Source organism: Erinaceus europaeus, chromosome 19 (assembly GCF_950295315.1).
Source record: "Erinaceus europaeus chromosome 19, mEriEur2.1, whole genome shotgun sequence".
In the NCBI taxonomy this organism is placed as follows: Eukaryota; Metazoa; Chordata; class Mammalia; order Eulipotyphla; family Erinaceidae; genus Erinaceus; species Erinaceus europaeus.
Window position 1 is genome coordinate 55,777,801 of NC_080180.1, and position 24,857 is coordinate 55,802,657.

The 24,857-nt window shown below is 43.0% G+C and overlaps 1 protein-coding gene across 1 annotated transcript in view; it reads left to right on the top strand.

The window, feature by feature from the left end:
• TTC29 (tetratricopeptide repeat domain 29) overlaps positions 1 to 24,857 on the top strand; it is a 194,558-nt gene that overhangs the window by 33,305 nt on the left and 136,396 nt on the right. The window contains exons 5-6 of the mRNA XM_007528445.3: positions 548 to 771; positions 8,131 to 8,316. Of these exons, the coding sequence (XP_007528507.2) occupies positions 548 to 771; positions 8,131 to 8,316 (410 nt within the window). The remainder of the gene's footprint in view (positions 1 to 547; positions 772 to 8,130; positions 8,317 to 24,857) is intronic.

Genomic DNA, 24,857 nt, shown 5'->3' on the forward strand with positions numbered 1-24,857 from the left:
TGCTGATTTCTCAGTTCATTCAGGATGCTGGTACTTCTTTGCTTCAACCTCTATTCCTGTGTAGAATCAGTGCAGCACTGATGCAGGCTAGAAGGGGGTAGAATGACTAGATTTAGCAAATAAAAATCCAAACAACTAGGGAGATAGCTCAGACACCATGCTGGTGACTAGATCTTGAAATTTAAGCTTCCAAAACTATGATACTGATTTTTTTTCCACAAGCTCTTTTGACTGATATTATTAAAAAATCTGGGTGAACAAAGACATCAGTCAACTAGTTTATCAGTCCTTACCAAAGGGAGCTCAGGTCTGGAACTGATATGCTGATAATGTAATTTCATTAAAATTGCTGTATTGAAATAGCTCCTGGCATCTTTCATTAAACTGAAGCTGTTCAATTATAAGTGATGGAAGCAAAGAGACTTTTCACTGCTTTCACTGCGCAAATAAAAAGGCAGCATGGTCGAACCTTTCATTATTAGAAAAACACTGCACAGATTTGTAGGCTTAAGCAAGGCTCTGAGTGTTTTCCTGTCCTCACTCCCAGTTACCGGAACACTTACAAGAAGAACATCTGTGTGGACATGCTGAGGGACGGCTACCACAAGTCCTTCAGGGAGCTCTTTGCTCTGATGGAGAAGTGGGACGCCCTGAGGGAGGCTGCCAGAGTGAGGTCTGTCTTCTGGCCACAGAAGCCCCTGGAAGAGCAGCCAGACAAGCTGGACCACCTATACCTATACCTGACCAGGGCTGAGGAGGCAGAAAGAAAAGGTAAGCGGAGGGGTTGCAGGGCAGCGGCACCACAGGGGCCAGATAGGTGAGGAAAGACTCCAGACAGTCTCCCGGATGGATCTGAAACTTTAAGGCTAAACGCAGTTGAAGCTGGCCAACTAGCCTCTGTATGGAATACATAACAGCATTCTGGTGGCATCCCTCTAAATCTGGGATGACAATGTATAGCACCTTACAACAAATCCAGAACTTGCCAGCATATGAAAAACTCCCCATAGTAGGTGTGTAGTCAAGACACATTTCTCATCAGCTTGGGACCAACATAAGAATATGATATATACAAATTTCTTAGCAAGGAAATTAATTGTGTGTGTGTGTGTGTGTAAGTCGATTACTTTTATAATGAAAAGCATCCATGATAAACCTTACAAACTGAGTCCTTTGGTCAGTTCTAAAATGTAATTTGCATATGATTTCTCAAGAAATTAGCAATTGTAAATAAATGTGTAGTAAGAAGAAACAAAAGCACAACTATATGCTAGAATCAGCTCCAAATACTGAAATTACATTAACATTGAAAAGTAGAATTAAGGACGGTGAAATTTTATTTATTTATTTTTCTTTATTTTATTTTTACCTCCAGAGTTATCACTGGAGCTCGGTGCCTGCACTACAATTCCACTGCTCCTGGGGGCCACTTTTCCCATTTTGTTACCCCTGTTGTTGCCCTTGCTGTTGTTATTGTTGCCAGTGCTATTGTTTTTGTTGGACCGAACAGAGAAAATCAAGAGAGGAGGGGAAGACAGAGAGGGGTTGAGACAGATAGACACCTGCAGACCTGCTTCACCACTTGTGAAGCCACCTCCCAGCAGGTGGGGAGCCGGGGGCTCCAACAGGGATCCTTAAGCTGGGCCTTGCGCTTCGTGTCATGTGTGCTTAACCCGCTGTGCTCTCACCCACCCCAAATTTTATTTTTTTCCAAGTTGAAACCATCATACTCACTAAGAGACTTCCATTCAGGGATCCTGCAGGTAAGCCAAGTGAGTCACAGTTCCAAGATGTAATAAATAGTAGAGACTGTCACACAGTTATTTTAAGGTAAAAAAAAAAACATTTTCATTTATAATTTTCCATTAAGAATTGTAAAAATGTTTTAGGACCAAGCAGTTCAACCCCTTGCTTCCCACCTGTGGTGAGAGTATTCTCAAGAGTGGAGCAGTGCTACAGATGTCTCTGCTATGCTATCTTCCCCTCCTCATCTCTTTCACTGTCTCTCACTATTTAAAAAAAAGTAATAAAAACGACCACCAAGAACAGTAGAGTCATGCAGGCACTGAGCCCCAGTGATAATCCTTGTAGCCAAAAATAACCAGCTTCTTCAGTTCCAAAAATGAAGTGTTCAGACTTTATGATGGTCTTATCCAGCTGGCATATGTAATTTATGAGCCAGTGAATTAACTCTGTGTGTTTAGAAGCTGATTATTTGCATCATGAAAAGCATCCATGATAAACTTTACAAACTAGGCCCTTTGGTTACTCTTAAAATGTTATTTGCAAATGATTTCTCAAGAAATTAGCAATTGTAAATAGATGCATTATAAGAAGAAGAAAAAAGCCATGGAGCTCCGCTTCTCCAGAGCCCACCCCCACTAGGGAAGGAGAGAGACAGGCTGGGAGTATGGATCGACCTGTCAATACCCATGTTCAGCAGGGAAGCAATTACAGAAGCCAGACCTTCCACCTTCTGCATCCCACAATGATCTTGGGTCCATACTCCCAGAGGGATAAAGAATAGGAAAGCTATCAGAGGAGGGGATAGGATACGGACATCTGGTGGTGGGAATTGTGTGAAGTTGTACCCCTTTTATCCTATGGTTTAGTCAGTGTTTCCTTTTTATAAATAAAAAATTTTTTAAAAAGAAGAAGAAGAAAATCTATATGCTAGAATCAGCTCCAAATCCTGAAATGATATAAATATTGAAGAATAGAATTGATGGAGATGAAATTTTAGTTTGAAATTTTGAAGATGAATTTGAACTTGGTGAAGAATCTTCAATTTGAGGATGAATTTTCATTTGACATCATTTTATTTCACACAGTCGTGGTAACTGATCCATTCATTAAATGGGATGTGATGACCTGACTCATAATGACTCTTCTTTAATGTTATTTAAAAAAAAAAAAAAAGTAGTGATTTCTGACTATCTTTTCAAATATAGAATATTTAAATTAATGCAAAAAATAATACTGAGAATATTTCAGTTGGAGATTGTGTGAGTGCTTGTATTTTACATTAAACACATGAGCTTCAATGAGGAAGATTGTGACGGAAGTAGAGACCATCCAGAAAAATGGAGATTTGTATTTTCACTTTTCTTTCTTCTTCTTCTTCTTCTTCTTCTTCTTCTTCTTCTTCTTCTTCTTCTTCTTCTTCTTCTTCTTCTTCTTCTTCTTCTTCTTCTTCTTCTTCTCCTTCTCCTTCTCCTTCTCCTTCTCCTTCTCCTTCTCCTTCCCCTTCCCCTTCCCCTTCCCCTTCCCCTTCCCCCCTTCCCCTTCCCCCCTTTCCCTTCCTTTTCCCCTTCCCCTTCCCCTTCCCCCCTTCCCCTTCCTTTTCCCCCTTCCCCTTCCTTTTTCCCCTTCCCCTTCCTTTTCCCCCTTCCCCTTCCCCTTCCCCCCTTCCCCTTCCTTTTTCCCCTTCCCCTTCCCCTTCCCCTCTCTTCTTCTTCTTTCTTGCCTCCAGAGTTATTGCTGGGGCTCGGTGCCTGCACTACAAATCCAGTGCTCCTGGAGGCCATTTTTTCCCATTTTGTTGCCCTTGTTGTTGTCGTTGATGTTATTATTGTCATTGCTGCTGTTGTTGTCAGAAAGAATAGAGAGAAATCGAGAGAGGGGAGGGGAGACAGGTGGAGAGAAAGACAGACGCCTGCAGACCTGCTTCACCACCTGGGAAGTGGTCCTCGCAATGGAGTCTTCTTTAAGGGTAGCACAATGAATCCTCATCTGGACAATAACAATTAAATTGACTTCCTACTTCAAATACACTTGCTGACAAGTCAGAGTAGCCTAAAGTAAGGACAAAAGGCTCCTTAGAAATCTAGGAGTGTGGTCGTGTAGTGGCGCACCTGGTTGAGCACATGTTACAATGTTCAAAGGCCTGATTGTAGCCTCTGGTCCCCACCTTCAGGGGCAAAGCATTTTTTTTTTTGCCTCCAGGGTTATTGTTGGGGCTTGGTGCCTGCAGGTGGGGAACCAGAGACTCAACCCAGGCTCCTTACACTGGTCCTTGCACTTCACGCCATGTGCGCTTAACCCTGCACTACCGCCCAACCCCCTACTTTCACTTTTCTTAAATTGAATTAATCCTAAACATTAATATGTATGTATCACTATATAACTACATACCGATATGCACATGTTTATGTGGCAAACACACACACACACCCAGTCTAGGATACAGAAATGTAGTCGTGTCTCAAGATTCCACCCCATGTGGTTCTGGAGTTGAGATCCTTATCCTGAGCAGCAAATCTCTGAGTATTCTCACTGCTTCGTATTAGAAAGGTCATCATGCTAGGGTCCCCGTGAAATTCACTTCATCAAAGCTATGTCACTAACAGTAGTCACCTCTGATCATGTCTATCTCTTGAGGCTTACAGAGCAATAACCTATAGTTATTTAACTTACTTTACAAAATCTTGCTTGCTAATCTAGCAAAGCAGTGTTGAAAATAGGCCAGTCCTATTTTTTTTTTTATTATTACCCCTTTGCTTCAGTGTCTCCTTGTCGCCAACAGCGTTTCATGTGTTATCCAGTTGTGAGTTGTCTCTGGATCATCTGTAACATTATGATGTTACAAGGGGTGCAGGTACATGGGCTACATCAGAAAAGGGCTTTCACTTTTACAACAAAAGGCAAGAGGCTTAGGAGGCAGAGTTCAGCACTGCCTCTGTAGCGGCTGTTGTATACCAGCAGGAGCAGTACCTTGAGCGGCCTCTCACCAACCTCCTTCCTGGAAGCCTCAGGAAACAGACTGCATCCAGCACACTCTCCTGCTCTTCCTCTGTGTCTGTGTGATATTAGACGACGTGTGGTTTGGGCATGATTCAACACGGTTTTGGGATCTAGAAATGCTGAGACTTTTCCCATAGAAATTAATGTTAATCGCTTCATTGCTGTGTGGCATGTTGGCTACTAAAGGTTTTATGAGAATACTTTACTTCCAGCAGGGGAAACCAGTAGAATACATTCTTAAAATTACAGGGGGGGGGGGCAGGCAGTGGTGCACATGGTTAAGTGTACACTTAACCATGTGTATCACAGTGTGCAAGAAGGATGCAGGTTCAAGCCCCTGATCCCCACCTGCAGGGAGAAAGCTTCATGAGTGATGAAGCAGGGCTGCAGGTGTCTCTGTCTCTCTCTTTCTCTGTATCCCCCTCCTCGCTCAATTTCTCTCTCTATCCAATAATAAATAAATATTTTTAAACATAAATGGGGGGGCAGGCGGTAGCACAGTAGGTTAAGTGCACATGGTGCAAAGTGCAAGGACCAGCATAAGGATCCAGGTTTGAGCCCCCACCTCCCCACCTGCAGGGTAGTCACTTCACAAGCAGTTAAGCAGGTCTGCAGGTGTCTTTCTCTCCTCCTCTATCTCCTCTCCTCTCTTGATTTCTCTGTCCTATCCAACAACAACATCAATGACAACAATAACAATAAGGTCAACAACAATGGTAACAAAATGGGCCTCCAGGAGCAGTGGATTTGTAGTGCAGGTGGCGAGCCCCAGCAATAATCCTGGAGACAAAAAAAAAAAAAAAAAAAAAGCCACAAATCCACAAATAGAGGGAGATGGTGTCTTGCAGCAAAGTAACAGACTCTGGTATGCAGAGGGAATATTCAGGTCCTAGAACATGATGGCAGAGGAGGACCTAGAGGGGGTTAGATTGTTATGTGGGAAATGAGAAATGTCACACATGTACAGACTACTGTAATTTACTGTCAACTGGAAACCATTAGTCCCCCCCCAATAAAGAAAAGGAGGGCTGAGGTAGATAGCATAATGGTTATGCAAAAAGACTCTCATGCCTGAGGCTCCAAAGTCCTAGGTTCAATCCCCCGCACCACAGTAAGCCAAAGCTGTGCACTGCTCTGGTGTTAAAAAATATAATAATAAAATAATACAGAGCAGCCAGGTGGAACACACGCATCACAGTGTGCAAGGGCCTGGCTCCCCCCGCAAGGAAGGAAGCTTCATGTGCCGTGAAGCCGTGTGTAGGTGTCTCTCATTTCTCTGTCACTCTCTACTTCTCCCTCCCCTCAATTTTTCTCTGTCTCTATCACTCCCTTCCTTCTCAATTTCTCTTGGTCTCTATTCAAAATAAATAATTTTTTTTTAATACAGAGGGGACCCTGGGCTGTGGCTCACCGGGTTAAGCACAAGGGATGTGGTGTGAAGCACAAGAATGGGCATAAGGGATTCAAGCCGCCGGCTCCCAACCTGCACAGGGGGTCACTTAACAGGCAGTGAAGCAGGTCTGTAGGTGTCTGTCTTTCTCTCTCCCTCTCTGTCTTCCCTTCCTCTTTCAATTTCTCTCTGTCCTATCCAAAAAACAATAGTGATAACAACAACACAATGGAAAAATGGCCGCCAGGAGCAGTGGATTCGTGGTGCAGACACTGAGCCCCAGATATAACCCTGGAGGCAAAAGTAAATAAATAAATACAAACAAAAACCAAAACTTTGTTTATGAAATGTTGGTTAGCTTTTCCCATTACATTTCAATTAGAAAACAAGAATCACTTCAGTCTCACTTATGTTTAAAAGCTACCTATACAAGTTTTTGTTTTCCTTTTGAATTAGTGACTTAAGGGTGGTACAGAATTGTAAGATTTCAGGGGTATATTTTCACACTTACATATAGTGAAAGTCACCACCCTCTCCATCAAAGTTCTGATCTGTATATGACTTTTAAAATTTAACATGAAATTTTTAATTACTGGCTTTAAAAAACAAATGCCAGCCCCTAAAAAGTCAATGTGGCAAAGAATGTAAAATATTACAAAATTAGGGGATATGGAATGAACAGATAAGGCATCAGAGAAGTCAGTTCAGAGGTGATAGTATAAGGGAGTCCGGCGGTAGCACAGTGGGTTAAGCACACGTGATGCAGAGGTGATAGTATTTTCCCCTAACAAATAACTCAGATTAGGACTAAGACTGGGAGGTAACACGCCCTCTAGAGTGCTGGAAGCCCTGGGCTTGAGCCCCAGCACCACATGGAAACATCATGATGCCCCAAGGGGAGCTCCATGGATGGTGGAGCAGTGCTGTGGCTTCATTCCTTTACCAGTCACTTCCCTTCTTCTTCTCCTTCTCCTCCTCCTCCTGTTGCTGTTTCTGCTGCTCCTTCCCCCCTCCCCCCCCATCTCCAGGGTTATTGCTGGGACTCAGTGCCAACACTACAAATCTACTGTTCCTGGTGGCCGATTTTTTCCATTTTATTGGATAGGACAGAGAGAAATTGAGAAGAGAGGGGAAAATAGAGAGGGAGACAGAAAGAAAGACACCTGAAGACCTGCTTCACTGCTTGTGAAGCTTCTCCCGTGAGGTGGGGAACCGGGGGCTCAAAGCCAGATCCTTGCTCTGGTCCTTGCACTTTGTACTATGTGCACTTAACTAGGTGCACCACTGCCAGGCTTTTTCATTCTCTCTGTCTACAAATGTAGGATGATAAAAAACTACTACAAAAACTTGAGTGGCCACTTAGCAGTGATATCAGATGTTTACATGTGAAGCCCCAAACTAGCGCTGTCACAGTTTGCCTGCTTTCTTCATTTGTGTTATCCTTTCACCATGACCAAGAGACATCACTTTCTCTAGAGCCTTCACACAGTTTTGGAACCTTCAGATGGAGAAGTTCTTAATTATGCTATACACTCTTTTCTTTCTTCCAGAGAACATCTTACAATTATTGTTGCCCTAACTTTTGTCTTACACAAAGAGGAGTGTGTCAAGCAAGTAGTCTGTGGACTCATAACATTTTCCAAGTTTGGGAGAAGAGTTCCATTGCTTTATTATTTATTTTATTTTATTTTTTTACCAGAGCACTGCTCAGCTCTGGCTGATTGGTGGGGGATTGAACCTGGGACTTGAGAGCCTCAGGCATGAAAGTCTCTTTGCATAACCATTATGCTATACCCCCACCCCCCATTGCTTTTCTGATGTGTTCATAATTGAACATACAAATTTGAGTAGACCCAATACATTAATTTTTGCACTGAAAGTGGAAAGTAGTTAGTTCTGTTTTTAAAGGGGAAAAAAATTGCCTCTTGGATTGCCATATGAAGGGAGAGGCTGTGAGACAGTTTTCTAATGTTTATGATGATGTTCTCTCTTGGAAGGGTACTTTGAAGATATCTATGAAAACCTGTACATTCTGGCCTGTTACTTCGATAACAACGAAGACAAGTGGGTAAGGAATCACTTCTATGAGCGGTGTTTTCAGGTTGCTCAACTAATCAAAATCGACGGCGGGAAGAAAGAGGCAGAGGCACATGCACACATGGGACTTCTCTTTGAGGAAAATGGTGAGTGTGCTGTAGGGGGTGAGAAGGCCAGAGGCTTTAGTATAAGGGTGCAAATCACCGCAATGAGTCAGAGCGATGGACCCACCTTCAGCTTGGCTCTACTTGGGTGTTCAGCCTAGAGTTCCTGGAAATGCTTGGATTTGAGAACATTTGGTAAAAACAAAGGGCACACCTTGAGTATCCTTCCAACCCAAGTTTCCACTGTAAGAACCAAAAGGACTATCTAACTCAGATACCAACCACCCCATGGTGATTTTATCATCCTTTCTAAAGGAAATTTGTGAGTATAACTTCATACTAAATCATGTTACCATAAGACAAGTCAGAATCTTGATAGAACAACAAAAGGTGTAAAAAAAAAAAAAAAAACTAATGTAATGTAATTACATTAGAGTAGAGATTTCAGGGGGCCAGGTATGGCGCACCTGGTTGGGCGCACGTTATGACACACAAGGATCTGTGTTCAAGCCCCCAGACCCCTCCTGCAGCAGGGAAGCTTTACAAATGGTGAAACGGTGCTGCAGGTGTCTTCCTGTCTCTTTCCCTCTCTCCACTTTTCCCCCTCAATTTCTGGATGTCTCTATCCAGTCAATAAATAAAGACAATAAAACATTAAAAAAAGAGATTGCATGGGAGTCGGGCGGTATCGCAGTGGGTTAAGCGCACGTGGCGCAAAGCTCAGGGACCGGTGTAAGGATCCCGGTTCGAGCCCCCAGCTCCCTCACCTGCAGGGGAGTCGCTTCACAAGCGGTGAAGCAGGTCTGCAGGTGTCTGTCTTTCTCTCCCCCTCTCTGTCTTCCCCTCCTCTCTCCGTTTCTCTCTGTCCTACCCAACAATGCTAACATCAGTAACAACAATAATAATAACTACAGCAACAATTAAAACAAGGGCAGCAAAAGGTAAAATAATTAAATATTAAAAAATTTAAAAAAGAGATTGAAAATTTAAAAATTAAGAATTAAAATTAGTTTTATCAGGAGGGTGAGATATACAGTCCAAAGAAAATGTATGGGAAGATGAAGACATTTCATCAAAATTAATCCAAGTTTTCCCTTAAAAAAAATTCTTATTTTTCACAAAGGTTTTGACACTGGCAAAACAGTTAAAAAAAAAAATTATTGTGACTGCCTGTCTGCATAAAGCTTTTGAGAAAACGGTCAAATAAGATGTTTGTGCTTCAGGAAATTGCAATTAATGAGATCACAACCTGTAACACACCTATGAGTCATCTTGAGTGGTAGATACAGATAATTCCAGAAATGCTCAGAAAAGTATGGACTCAGACAGTCTGGATTTCATGGGTAGAGGACCTGACAGAAACAGTAGAGGGGTTTATAAGATGAGTGAATGGTAAGGCTTTGCCAGCACCCAGGTTTTTGCCTGCAGTGTGATCAAAGCCTGGCTTCAATGCCCCAGTGGAAGGAGGATGAAGACGCAAGCAAGATATTTAGGAAGCTGCTTCAATAATTTAGTCTGGAAAGAACAATCAAAAATATTTTTAAAGTTCTATTTCACATGTCCATTGCAGTGCTATTATTAATATTTCAAGGTAGGGGATTAGTTATATAACTGAGCAACAATTTCACCCAACCATGAATCGACAAATTAGAGCAACGTTCCTTCTTTCATTCAACAAATTCTCAGTGTGAACCCAGTGCCAATGGAGAAGACCAGGAGCAAGGCAGAAAAATGTTTGCCTCCTTTGAACTTAATTTCCTTTTTAAAAAAAAATTTGTATTAGTGATTTAATAATAATTAACAAGATTGTAAGATAACAAGGGTACAATTCCATACAGTTCCTACCACCAGAGTTCCATGTCCCATCCCCTCCATTGGAAGCTTCCCATTCTTTACCCCTCTGGGAGTATAGAGTAAAAAGTTTTATGGGGTGCAAAAGGTGGAAGGTCTGGCTTCTGTAATTGCTTCTCTATGGAAATGGACATTGACAGGTGAATCCATACCCCCAGTCTGTTTCTGTCCTTCCCTACTGGAGTAGGGCTCTGGAGAGGTGAGACTTTGGGACACATTGGTGAGGTCATCTTCCCAGGGAAGTCAGGATGGCTTCTGCAACTTGGTGGCTGAAAGGTGGTAAGGTATAAAGCAGGACAAATTGTTTAATAAACAGGAGCCCCAAAGTAGGAATAGAACAGATGAAATTAGTGGTTTTCGTGTGGGACGAAGCTAGGAAGTCTATTTGGAACATACCTAAGTATGTTCCAAGGGGCCCATGACTGTGGTAATTTTTGCCTGAGCCATGCAGATGGACTAACAATATTGTCTGGGAGGATGGTGTCAGTGTTGGGAATGGGACCTGAAAGCTGGATTAGTGTACAGTGTAGCTCCCAAACCTGAAGAAAGTATCTAAGTACCACTAACTGTTAACCCATCGATCTGACCCAGCACCCACATATTCATCTTTAGCACGGGAGCCTGTGTGACCTCTGAATCCCTGTCAGTCTGAGCTCTCAGTCCCATACCTTTGAAACACTGTATGGCACAGTATGCAGTGATAAGTGCTGTGATAAGTGCAGTGATGAAAATAAAAGGGAACAGTGCTTGTTAACTTCACACAAGATCTCAACCTATTAAAAGTGAAGGAGTGAGCCTTTTGAAAATCTTTCAGAAGAAGAGATTCTGAAGAAGGAATATAGTCAGTGCAGAGGCCCAAAGACAAATTCTTGCTGAAATTGTCCCAGGACCAGCCTTAGGCAAGTTTCATTTGGAAAGTGGAGAGGGGAGAGGTTTATGATAGATTACTCGGGTTCATAGTTGAGGTGAGGGCTTTGGATTTCATTCCAAACTGTATAGGAAAACCCAGATATATTGATTTGAGCAAATGCTCATGATACATGAAACAGAAAAACAAAGTACAAAACATAAAATGTATAGCTTAATTATACTCAGTATATTCCATGCACCAACATGTTACTTACTGTGGTGAATTTTGAAATTGTGTGTGACTATACAAGTCATGCATGAAATATTAATTATTGTATGCTTGAAAAACTTGAGCAGTTACTATAATTTAACAAGTTATTATTTAAGCTTTTAGCCAATTAAATTTTTCCCAGTTTACACAATATGGTATAAATTCTTCTTTAAACAAAATTCCTACATAAGCTTATTTTTTTTTATTCATACTTATCAGATGAGGTACTTTAACTTCTTAAGAATTATCTTCCTTTTGAGGGTGAGTTAAATACAGTGAAGCTAAACTGGGTAGTGTTGGAGCTAGTCAGTTGGCTTCAGGACCTGTGTTAGGTTTCAAACTAGCTAACACAAGGTTGTCTTACATGCATGGTTAATGATTATGAAAATTCCTGAGGATTAAAATAGCTATCACATGTGGCTCTATACTATCAGAACATTCCCCAGCCAACTAGAATAAAAGTTCTGTTTTATTTTTATAATTGGGACTGTCAAATCCTGTCAATTGCAATGAAAAATCAAACAATGGAACTTAATAATTACTGGTCTCCCAAAAAAGTCACAAAGGAAACAAGAAATACTGCATGAAAGTAGGAGCTAGAGAAATCCGGGCTACAGTGATAAAAACTTGAGGGTGAAAGTCTGATCGTTGTTATAGGTATATTCTGATTTTTTTTTATAAGTTTTATCTCCACATTGTTTAATTTGGTTAGTTTTTTTTTAGGGTCATTGTAGGGACTGCAAAATAGCTCACTTGGACAGTGCACTGCTTTGCCATTTGCGTGACGAAGGTTTGGGCCTGGCCCTGAACCTGATAAAGGAAAGCTTTCATGCTATCTTTTTATCTACCTGCCTCCATCCATCTATCTATCTATCTATCTATCTATCTATCTATCTATCTATCTATCTATCTTTTTTACTTTTTACTTTTTTAATATTTATTCCCTTTTGTTGCCCTTGTTTTATTGTTGTAGTTATTCTTGTTGTTATTGATGTCATTGTTGTTGGATAGGACAGAGAGAAATGGAGAGAGGAGGGGAAGACAGAGAGGGGGATAGAAAGATAGACACCTGCAGACCTGCTTCACCACCTGTGAAATGACTCTCCTGCAGGTGGGGAGCCAGGGGCTTGAACCTAGATCCTTGTGCTTTGTGCCACCAGTACTTAACCTGCTGTACTACCGCCCAGTTCTCATCTATCTATCTTTCTGTCTCCATCTACCTGTCTATCTGTCTGTCTGTCTATCTATCTCTCTATCTTTCTCCATCTTTTTTTTAAAGTAGAAATAAGCAAAATAAATTTTAAGTAAAGATTATTGTAGCAGAAAAGTGCATAACAAAATGTATCATCCTAATTCTAAGTGCACAGTTCAAATATGTTCTTTGTGTCTCTAGAATTTTTCAGCTTGTAAAACTGAAATCCACCACCTATTTATTTAATGACAGCTTTCCAGATTCCTCTAATCTGAGTTTGTTTTTTTTTTTTAACTTCAGTGTTACTTTATCAAGGCAATGTTGATTGACAGAATTGTTGTTGTCACCAGGGCACATTTTCACATTTCTCTCCTTCTGACTTTTAAAACCCTCTGAGTGTGTCTGCTGATGGGTTTGACCATTTCCTCCTTTACTTACCGAGCCACCAGTTCCAGTCACTCTGCATTCTAAGCCATTAGCAGCCATGGTGCCCGGCTGTCCGTGTCCTTTGGTGTGTTTGGGAGTGAGAATGAGTTGGGAAATGAGCTCAGAGTGAGCTACTGTGAGGTTCCCAATGCAGGTGACCCCCAGCCGCCCTGCCTACAGCGGGGCAAATTGCACCCACATCCTATCACAAGTAGACAGCTTTGGTAGTCTTTTAAAGGTAAGTAATAGTGTTGTGTTTGCAGCCACTCTCTGTCAGGTCTCAACTATTTTTCTGTCTTCAGTTCCTGGTCTCTAGGAACCACTATGAAGCCTTTATTGTCTGATGGATAGAATGACTGAGTTGGTGTTGGTGAAAATTCTGGAGGTTGACTTGAGTAGCTAATGCACCCAGCAGTAGTAAAAGTCACCTGTGCAGTTTTTTATAGTCTGCAGTGGAATTTTCAGGAGGAGGGTCAAGTAGGATTGTCAGGAAGGTGTGTGCAGGGTGGAGGGAGCCTCACCAGAGTGGAGGGAGCCTCAGGTGGCCAAAGGATCCACTTTCCTCACCACCAGTAGCAGCTGAGGGCGGCGCAGCTTCCGCCTGTCTGATCTGAGACTGGTCCAGATGGTCGGGGCTGGACCCAAACACAGCTAGGCAGCATCTGGGCTTAGTGGCTGGTGCCAGCCTCCTGGCTCCAGGGTTACCCGTTCAGGGTAAAGCAGGAGCCGGGCTGCAGATAGCCAAAAACATGTAGTACGGACCCATTCATTCATGCAGAGTGTGAACCCAGGCAGGGCTCCAGCACCTCAGAGAACTGTGGAGCACATGGAGGCAACCAAAAGCCACAGTTACAGGGGCTGGGCAGCAGCTGGAGCCAATGTTCATCCTGCTGGTGCATGAGACCAGAGCAGAGCCCCCTGGTCTGAGTCGGGCACAAGTTCTAGTCCCCACTGTGGGTTAAAGATGGGCTGGGTTTCCAGTGGCTCAGGAACTGACTGACAGCCTCACTTCTCAGACCAGACACCTGCAGACTACCACTGGGGTAGCAGGCGTGGACTGACAGCCACTCATGGCAAATCAGTGGCCACATTTTCATTCAGAATCAGGGCTGATTTGTGAGGATTTATTGTATGAGCAGAAGGGGACAGGTGCACTTGCAGCTGTGTGGAGAGCTGAAGAATGTTCTCAGACAACAGTCAGTAGGAGATGTGCCCATTCTTTCAAGAGCAGCACTATTTTTAAGATTGTTTTTATGAGAGACACTTGAACTATGAAAGCGAGTAGAAAATATAGGCAAATATTTATTCAATGTTAGATGCGAAAGACCTTCAAAACATACAGCAGTCAGCAAAGCACCAAAGAAAATGATGGAATCTCTGTTCCCAGGCCAGAAATAATTCAGAGGAGACAGGAATTTGGCAGACTAGGATTAAGACTGACTGGGGAGTGTGGGGGTGGGGGACAACATTTACTGTCAGTTCAAGTCAGACTCTAAATTATCCCCAGAATTTCTCTTAACCAATCTCTTACTGACAAACTGGTCAAGTTCAGTCTCGCCTGAAGACTTTAAACCTAAATCTTGAAGTTGAACATGGAGTTCAGAGGCTCTATCTCCTTTAGAACTATGTCGAGAGAAGATTTCAGAATTCCACCAATCAGACATGACTCTATTCCTGACATAGTGGGAAGTGCAGTGGGAAGCAGAGAGGAAGTCCCTTCATAGAAAATGAGCATACAGGATAGAATTTCCTTGACCAGAAGCAAAACTTGAGAGATTTGACACATTACCCTTTCAAAAATATTTATGAAAGACCTCATGATTAAGAGACAGACTGGGAAATATATATAATTTTATTTGCTTGTTCCTGTTTGGAGGGGAGAGAGAGAGAGACAGAGAGAGAATGAGAGAGAATGAGAAAGAACACCATTCCTGAACCCCTGTTACTGGGACTAGAACCAGGAACCCCCAGACATGTAAGTCCCTTACTCTGCTGGTTGGTCTGTCTCCTCAGCTGGTAAACTGAGATGTATTTGAGACAAATATGATAAACAGTTTCATATCGTTGTCATATAAAGAATGTTTAAACATAGGTGAGAATAACCAGTGGGAAAATGGCAAAGCAACTAGAGAGACAATCGACAGAATAAACAATAAACTCAATTGGGTAATAAACATGAGGGAATGAAGCCAATACCAATATTAGACAAGCACAAAGCGCTAAAGATTGGCTGCTTTTCATCTGTAATTTTATAACAAATGTTTATTGTGTTCCAACTCTGCACAAGGCACTGGGCTAAGTGCAGGGAATACGTGGCTGGAGACGATGTTTATGGCCCTTGATTGTGTTTTAATGGAAGAAGCAGGTCAGCACTCTGACAGAATAATGTGTGTGAGCACACTCACAGGGAAGGTGCAGAATGAGCAGACGCACACAGAGAAGGACCAGAACTCTCTCTTTGTTTGGGAGAGCATTTAATGCCTGTGAAATCTTGATAAATTAAGCGTGCTTTGTACCTTGCTGGCACAGATCGACCCTACTCCTAGCAAGTAATTCGGAAATATGTATCAAGAGCCTTTAGATTCTCCAAGTCCTTGAACCCTGCTATTCTACTAGGAAAACCTCACATATAAAGACAAAGGCTCACATAAAGACGTGTTATGTGCTTATTATATGCATATGTGCTGCTGATAATAGTAAAAACCAATGGAAAAGATAGAAATGTCTCACATTAAGATAATCATTAATTACAGTAATTACCCTCAATAAGCACTTAGCCAGCCATGCAGAATGCTGTCCTCCAGTCACTATAACGACTAGAGCTGCCATTGACTGAGTGCTGTGTGTCGGTCATCATAGAAATGCTAGCTCTGGCAGGTAGTCTGTGACAGGTATTTCCGGGCTGCAGCTTAGAGGAGCAGACGCAGATCCGTGCTCGCTCTGATTTCTTCACAGCAGCTGTAGAGGACGTATGTTGTGATGGCGAAGCTACGAAGCTGTGAGACGGAAACCACCTGGGCCCCTCGCTGAACATTTGCAGGGGAGCCCTTGTGGAGAGTGACTCAGCTCCCAGTGGGCTTTGTGAATGTCATTTCATCTGGGAGTTGAGGGTCTGCCCAGGATGGCAGAGCAGCCCCATCTGTCTGTGATAACTTCGCACTAGCAAGTCCTTGGCATGAAAGACATATCTCAAGAGTTCTGTGAGCAGTGCTGGCAATTTCTTCAAAAATTCCCTTGGAGTGCACTGATGTGTCTGTGCTTCCCCTGAAACTTGCATTTACTGTGTTTCATTATTTTCATTAATTAATTTTAGTGAGCGAGAGCGACCAGAGCACTGTTCAGCTCTGGCATATGGTATTGCCAGGGATTGAACCTGAATCTCCTGGGACTTCAGGCATAAAAGGCTGGCATACTACCTCAATGCTATCTGTTGGCCCTCCGTTTTAACATTGTTTTAAAATACACAATTCTGGGAGTCAGGCAGTAACACAGCGGCTTAAGCACAGGTGGCTCCCCACCTGCAGGGGAGTTGCTTCACAAGCGGTGAAGCAGGTCTGCAGGTGTCTATCTTTCTCTCCCCCCATCATCCTCTCCTCTATTTCTCTCTGTCCTATCCAACAAGGATGACATCAATAACTACAACATTAAAAATAAAAGGCAACAAAAAAAGGGAATACTTTTTTAAATCTTTAAAAAAATATGCAATTCTCTCTATTTACTAGTCTTGCCTAATCTCCCCTAAATCTGTTTCTATTTTAATATAGAACATTATATGAATTCCTCTTTTTCCGAGATAGAATTCCATATTTTTTTTTAACATGGTAGATAGGAAACATACTGGTCATCTAAAATAAAAGCATATGGCCTTTGAGAGCCAGCTGCTATGTGATGACTTCATCAAGAGCCTATACTGCTATGTTGCCAGCTATCCAGGATCCTAAAGGGCTTCGGGATCTCATGATGATGATTACTGAAGACTAACCTGGGAGGAAGTAATAGACTAATCCATCCTTGAAGTACTTCTGTCTACAGCAGAGACTCCATAGTTGACTACTGATCTGGGAATTGAGATTCACCACTCAGAGGGGGAGCACTCTGGCTGGAGTCTTGATCCCCTCCACCCAAGTCTCTTGGCAGAGCCTGACAAGCTTGCTTAATAACCCAGTAGGGAAGGGCCAACCATGAAGGCAGTCTGCACAGGAGCTGTGCTCCACACTGAACACTCCAGCTATTTAGTCACATGCAAGTGCTTACCAGGTTATTCAGATGACTTATCCAAGGAATAAGGTGTCTGACCTGCTATCCCCAAGATATTGCACTCTGACAGTATCTATCACCCAGTTGGGCTTAAACCATTCTTCTTCTTCTAGCGTTTGCCCTTCTTCCGTAGCCAGTCAACAGCGTCAGGTTGAGCCTGATGTCAAGTTTCGAGACCTCCTTTGAATCTGGAGAGGTGGCAGTCGTTGACTGTGTGGGTCATAGTCTGTTTGTAGCCACAGGGGCAGTTCGGGTCGTCTCTGGCTCCCCAGCGATGGAACATAGCGGCGCACCGGCCATGGCCTGTTCAATAGTGATTGAGGAGGGCCCAGTCATAACGTGCTAGGTCAAAGCCGGGTTGACGCTTGCAGGGGTCTGTGATGAGGTGTTTGTTCTTGACCTCAGCTGACTGCCAGCTCTGTTTCCAAGAGACTGGAACAGAGAAGTTCAGTGAAGGCGTAGGGGACCAGATTTCTCTCCTCTCCGTGTGTTACAGATTTCTCTCCTCTCCGTGTGTTACAAACTCCTTGCGAGGCTGCTTCTATCACGTATTTCTCATCTTACAGAGAAATTCCTATCACCCGCCCAGGCTGGTTTCTGCCCAGGAAGATCTACCTGCGAACAAGCCCTGGCCCTCTCAACTTACATTGAAAATGGATTCCAGAAGAATTTAAAGACGGGTGCTGTCTTTGTTGATCTCACAGCAGCCTATGACACGGTCTGGCACCGTGGTCTCCTGGTCAAGATCTCAAGATGCCTGCCTCCATGGGTGGCCAACACTATATCGTTTCTTCTCCAAAACAGAAGATTCCGGGTGCATCTGGGTGACAAGTCTAGCAGATAGAGACTTGTCTCAAGTGGCCTCCCCCAGGGCTCTGTTCTGGCTCCTACGCTATTTAATATTTACATCAATGACCTCCCAGAAACTTCTTCAAGGAAGTTCATCTACACCGATGACATCTGCTGTGCAACTCAGGCATCCAAATTCGACATCCTCGAGGAAACACTCACGAAAGACATGTCTCTGATATCTGATTACTGTAAAAAATGGCGACTAATTCCTAGCACTGCTAAAACGATATCATCTGTTTTCCATCTACACCATGCCTCGGCCTCACGTGAGCTTAATGTGCAGCTTGGCGATACGAGAATCAGGCATGAAGCCCAGCCAGTCTATCTTGGCGTTACTCTCGATCGCACTCTGTCATTTCACAAACATCTCATAAGAACTGCAGCAAAGGTGGGTGCGAGGAATAACATCATTGCAAGACTGGCCAGCTCCTCATGGGGCGCGAGCGCTCCCACACTACGATCATCATCTCTGGCATTATGCTATTCCACTGCAGAATACTGTGCCCCAGTATGGTTCCGTAGCCCCTATGTCCACTTGGTCGATTCCAAATTATATTCCTCCATGAGGATCATTTCTGGAACCATCCGTTCCACCCCGGTTCCATGGCTGCCAGTTCTTAGCAACATCGCCCCGCCAGATATTCGTCGGGATGCGGCATCATCTAAGTTCATTTCCCACGTCTACGCTCTACCGGACCTGCCAATATACGCGGATATCTTTGCCCACCCTGTTCAACACTTGACATCTCGTCACCCAATCTGGTCCCCTATGCCTTCACTTAAACCATCATCCCAGGTAATAACTCAAAAGACTAGAAACATCTAACTCTCCACGGATATTCTCAGTCCAGGCTTCCATGGCTGGTGCACACCTTTCCACAGGCCCCCCACCCTGAGCAGAGGTTGTCACTCTCTGAGCTCCGAACTCATTGCAGTGTTGTTCTACCTGTAGAAACATTTGGTGGCCTGGAGCCATATCACTCTGTACACCTAATCTAACAAATCCCTGTATCCCAGCTTACCATCTCATGGCTGTGGGCTCTTATATTCCTGTTACTTCGTTTCCTAGCCTTGGGGCCTTGACACTGGATGGTGGCAATTCTCAACCATTTTTTTCCCACAGCAGCAAATGTGATTGTTAACATTGACTTCACCTCCTGTGAGAATACTGAGATTCACTCTCGTGTCCCCTCCCCCCAATAGTGGGCTGTGGTCAGAGAGAAACCAGAGGAGGGCTTGGTGCTGCCTTGTCTTTCCACACTCTTTCTCTCCCGCCTAGAGAGCGTGTTGGAATTCAAATGAGCCATAGTGGCACTTTTTAAGATGTATAATAACCAGTCGGTGTCCTGTGTTTAAAAGTAAACCAGTCAAAATGTTAGCTGCTTATGGGTGTGAAAAGTAATTGGCAACATACTGTATTCTATTTCTCTTGCCACCAGGGTTATTGCTATGACTCAGTGCCTGCATAATTAATTCCATGGTTCCCAGTGACCATATATTCTTGGAGGTGGGGTTAGAGAGAGGTTGAGAAACACAGAGAGATGGGGAAAAGGAGAGGCACCTGCAGCACTGCCCTACCACTAATGAAACTTCACCTCCTGTAAGTAGGGAAAGCAACACTCTTTTGACAGGTTTTATAGGAATTGATTCTAACCTTGCAGAACTCAAGCCCAGTGTGCACAAGGGTAATATCTTTTTCCCTGGTCAGTGTTCTGGGCATCAGACTAGTTAGTGGGAGACAAGAGCCAGGAAGCCTACCTACTTCCTCTCCTGTCCATTGAAGGTCCTCTCTGCTTACATCTCTTAGGACTAAGCTCCTGCTGCTCCTTCCTATGTGGTCCTTCGGCCACGGGTCCCTTCTGCTCTGACTTCACATTTGACAGCTTGGGCTTCCAGCTGCACATCACCTGGAATCATACCTGTGATTCTGGTTCTCTCTGTGCTGGGTAAGGTAGGGCAGATCTTTTTGCATCCAGCCCACTACTCTTTTCCTGCTACCCCCTCCCTCCACCCAACTCCCAGGATGCTCCTGGTTTGGCTGGTTTCTCCAGTGCTCGTGCTGACAGCACCTAGGAGTTGCACAGGGCATCTGGTGTCTGTAATGCTGGTGCTTTTTTGATTTCTCATTTCAGAGAGAGAGAGATTTCAGTTATATGGATTGGATTATGGCTCTGAAAAAGGATGTTGGGTTCTTAGACCTCCCATTCCTGTGAATATGACCTGATCTGAAACTGGACACTTATAGATCATCAAGTGAAGGCCATTAGGGTGAACTCAGAGGCAGTATGTCTGGTGTCCTATAGAAAAGGGAAACTGAGGCACAGGGACAGATAAGCTCAGAGGGAAGATGATGTGAAGACGTAAAGAGGGAGCATTGTGCACAGCCAAAGATACCAAAGTCTACCAAACCTAGGAGAGAGGATCTGAGCAGGCCTCAGAAGGAACCAGCCTTGCTTACAGTTGACTTTGGACTTGAGACCACTAGCACTGCAGAATCTTTTTTTTTTTTTTTAATCTACACCAGCCGGTTCAGAGCACTCTGTAATAGCAGGCCCAGAAATTCATACAGTGCTCAATATGGTGTCACTGATTTTTTTCCCTTTAATTCCAGGGAAAGATGTTATTTCAGAGAGAAAGAAATGAGGAAATGGCACAACAGAAGAGCACAGGACTTGCAAGCATAAGGTCCCAAGTTCAGGCCCCAGCACTGCATGTCAGTGCTGAGCATACCTTGGCCCACCCCCCCGAAATAAATCTTCTTAAGACACTAGAATTTCACGTCTAGGTGATAACTCACACAGTAGAGTACAAACTTTATCACCCATGAGGATCTGGGTTCAAGCCCCCAGTCACTACATGGGAGCATAATGCAAAGAGGGAAATTTTCATGAGCGGTGGAGCAGTGTTGTGTCTTCCCTCTCTCTGTGTCTCTCACCCTCTAACTGGAAAAAAAAAAAAAAAGCAATTTTAAAAAGGACTCTAACAATGGTGGACTGATAGGACATGACCTGTGAAGAAGATAGTATCCCTTCATTTTGAACTGTGGCTGATAAAACACTTTTGGTGGCTGGTGGCCAAATGTAAGCACTCTAATATAAGGGGACCTTTAAACTCTGCATATCTCTTATAAGCAATATTTCCCCTAGAGTTTTGGATTGTTCTATATTTTGCTATAAATATAACTTCATCTGGTGAATGTTTTTATCCTTTGGCATTTCGAATGAAGTTGATTATCATGGTCTTCAGTTCTTTAAAAATAAAAAAGGGAGGTAAAATACAGCAATAACAGCAGAGGTTTTAATATCATCAAAGACGCAATGTCCAAGCTGATAGAAATTTTATTGTAATTTCTTATTTGTCATGGAATAGCATTTTCCAGTTTATTAGAAAAACAACCTTAATAACTAAAAGAAATGCAAAGGATATATCAGTTTTTAGTGTGGTATTTTATTTTCTCTTTCATTTTATTAAAAATTAATAGAGATGGAAGCGCCACTGAGAGGATTTAGAACCCATCACGTACACAAAATCTCAACCCAGGCAGCCTCTGGAGAAGGGCGCGAGGCGGTGGGAATGACAGAGGGACTTCTTTTGCATTTTACACCCTTTTGCACTGTGGGGATTGGTTACCTTGTGCATGTGTTATCTTTAATCAGGGCAGAAACTAGCTCATTTAAAACATCTTATTGAAATAAAGACTATTGAAAAGGACAGAAGGTTTTTAACAGTTGGTAAGAAGTAATGGGGACTATTAAAGGGTGATTCTAGGCCCAATTACATTATTAATAAAATACAAAAGTGGGGTGGGGCTATTCATTTTCAGATAGCACTAGGAAACTCAGATCCACGGAGACGTTAACAAGATGGGACAAAAGCTCTGAATGAACCTACAGATTTGTTTCCAGGGTGAAGTTAGCGGCCATTAATAAACATAAAATAAGCTAGTTGGTTTTGAAAGCTGGCTAGCTAAGCTGGCATTTGAGCATCAAACTAGAGATGAATCTGGGGAGAGAATCAAGTTTGATTCTTTACTGACACTGTCGTGTGGTGACTAGCTAAACTGACTTAAGTTAACTACTGACAGTCTTGCTCTCCTAATCTCTAAAATAGAGTGGTTGAGAACAGGTGCAATTCACTCCAGGCTCACTTCTGGCTCTGATTTCCTTCTCCTCTTAAGTAGCTGTTGAAAGATCATTCCTTTCCAACTAGGTGTCACCCTCTATTTACAAGGGAAAGGAATGTGTCGTTTATTTAAAAAAAGGCCACTAATCTTCGCCTCTCTTCTTTTAAACAAATCAATTCTACCTCTCCTAATTATTTCTTCTAAGGTCATTTATTTTACTTATTTATTTTGCCTCCAGAGTTATTGTTGGGACTTGGTACCTGGACTACAAATCCACTGCTCCTGGAGGCTATTTTTTCCCATTTTGTTGCCCTTGTTGTTATTGTTGCCATTGATGTTGTTGTTGTTGGACAGGACAGAGAGAAATCGGGAGAGGAGGAGAGACAAAGAGGGGAGAGAAAGACAGACACCTGCAGACCTGTTTCATCACTCGTGGGGTGATCCTCCTGTAGGTGGGGAGCCTGGGGCTTGAACCAGGATCCCTACACCAGTCCTTGCGCTTTGTGCCATGTGTACTTAACCTGCTGTGCTACCGCCCAACCCCCCTAAGGTTATTTTTTTTAAGTTTCATTTATGTATTGAGTGAAAGAGACCTTCTGTAGCATGTGACAGTGCCAGGGGTCAAACCTGGGACTTGACACGTGCAAGTCCTGTGCATTCTGCCTCTGGGTCACCTCCCCTTCCTCATGCTTTGAAGATTCAGTGAGGTAAATGAGGTGCCTTGTGGAAATGAGGAGACCTGTGGAAATGCTTTCTCTTCTCACATCCAGGGAGTTCTTACTATTGTAGGTAGGCTAGGAAGAGGTATGGTTTAGTTTCAAAACTTGGCTAACACAGGAAGCCAGGAGCAGCAGAGGAAGAAATGGGGCCTCGGTTGGAGAACTGACTTCCCCTCTTCAACATGGGGGCCACTGCACCTCTCTGCCCCTTCCCATTTCCCTTCCTCACTTCCTTTCTTCCCTGTGAACACTTCTTAAAGTACAAATCTAGCAGTCGTGACTCCTTAAAGAAGTACTTACCAGTTTTGTGGGGGACAATGTCAGTCATGTCAGTAGCTTTGGAAAGTGATATGATACTGCTAGCTAGCAACCACGAACTTTCCTTACCCAGTTGTCTATTAATCCCATGTTTATAAGTGTAACAGTACTTTAAAGATAGCAAACTCCATGGAGGTATTCACTGAAACATACCTGAACCAATGCTTAAAACAAACATCCCTCCCCCAGAGTGCTGCTTAGTCTTCTTAAATGCTGTTATGGAAGAAAAAAGAGAGAGAAATAATCCTATTAAAATAACTTAGGAGACATGTTCATGTCTTTCCAAATGTGCAAAAATTGCATGTGAAAAGGAGTAGAATGAACCTTACTAACATGTACTGATGGTGTCATTTACTAGTAATTTTAGAGACATTTTCCCCTGAATATTTTCATTCATCGTGATAAAATATTTTTGCCCTTAAATTAAGATGAAATTTATAATGCAGGATGCTTTTCGCCAAATGTCACTTTTCATTGTCTGTGTACTTTTATTTGCAAAGCTCTTCTATTCTTTGTGCTGGTGGCCAGGTGACTGACCACAGGGTTTGTCAGAGACCAGCTGGGTTTCCAGGACTCAAGGCTTAGGGTCCTAGAACCAGAAACATCTCAAGCGCATGAACTGGATCCTCTTAAATAAAGTAAACATGAGAAGTTTCTTGGTTCTTTCCATACTTAGAATTTTATTTATGCAGCAAATAGTGTGTGATAACATCTTTGTTATCTGCTAAGAATTGATTTTGAAAGTGTGGTGTAATTGTTTTTGTCTTTGAGTGACTCTTATCCTCTATTTTAATTCTAAATGTGTGAAAGTGAAGAACTAATGTGCTGCAGACAGAAGGCTGCAGGAGAGAGAGTACCTGACCTGCCAAGGACCTCTTGTTCAGTGGACAGCCTTAAAGCTAAACTCATTGATGGGTTCTGTGGCTTTGTGGGAGGGAAAAACAAAAAGCAGCAAGGCCACCTCTGTAGCCCAACTAAGCATTCTGTGGTCCTCCTTGCTGGGACACTCCATTCTTCCTGTCTTTTCCTGCCTGCTCCCACCTACCTAGCGCACAACTACCGAAGGCCACTGGGAACACCATTGGGAACCTACATTCAGGTATCTCAAGATGCCTGGGCTTTAGAGGAGGAGGAGCACTGCCTGTTGGGAAAATAGTGAGAATCGTGGCTGAGAACATGGGCTCTGGACTTAGATTTCCTGGGCCAGTGACGCCTTGAGACATGCAGCCTTTGGCAAAGCGTTGTTTGTTTGTTTAAAATCACTTTTGTTTGTGATTAATAGTGGCTTACAAGATTGTAAGATTGCACGAGACAGTTCCTCACCACACCACACCTACCACCAAAATTCTGTGTCTCTGTCCTCCTGACCATAACCACCATAGTTCTCGCGGAGTCTTAGGGAAAGTTTGTTTGCTTCTGGGCTTTGTTGTTGTTTTTGCAAACTCATGTGTTTCAGTTCTCTAGATTTCAGATATGAGAGAAACCATTCAGTACTGTCTTTCACTTTTATTTTGCTAAGTGTAAACACCTCCAGTTCCATCCATTTTGTCCCAAAGGGTTCAGTATCATCCTTTCCAATTGCAGCATAGTATTCCACTGAGTACATACCACATATGTATATACACATATATGTGTGGTTGTGCATGTGTGTACATGTACATGTATCCCAGAACTTCTCCAGCCAGTCACCTGTTGATGGGCAATTAGGCTGTTTCCATTCTTCAG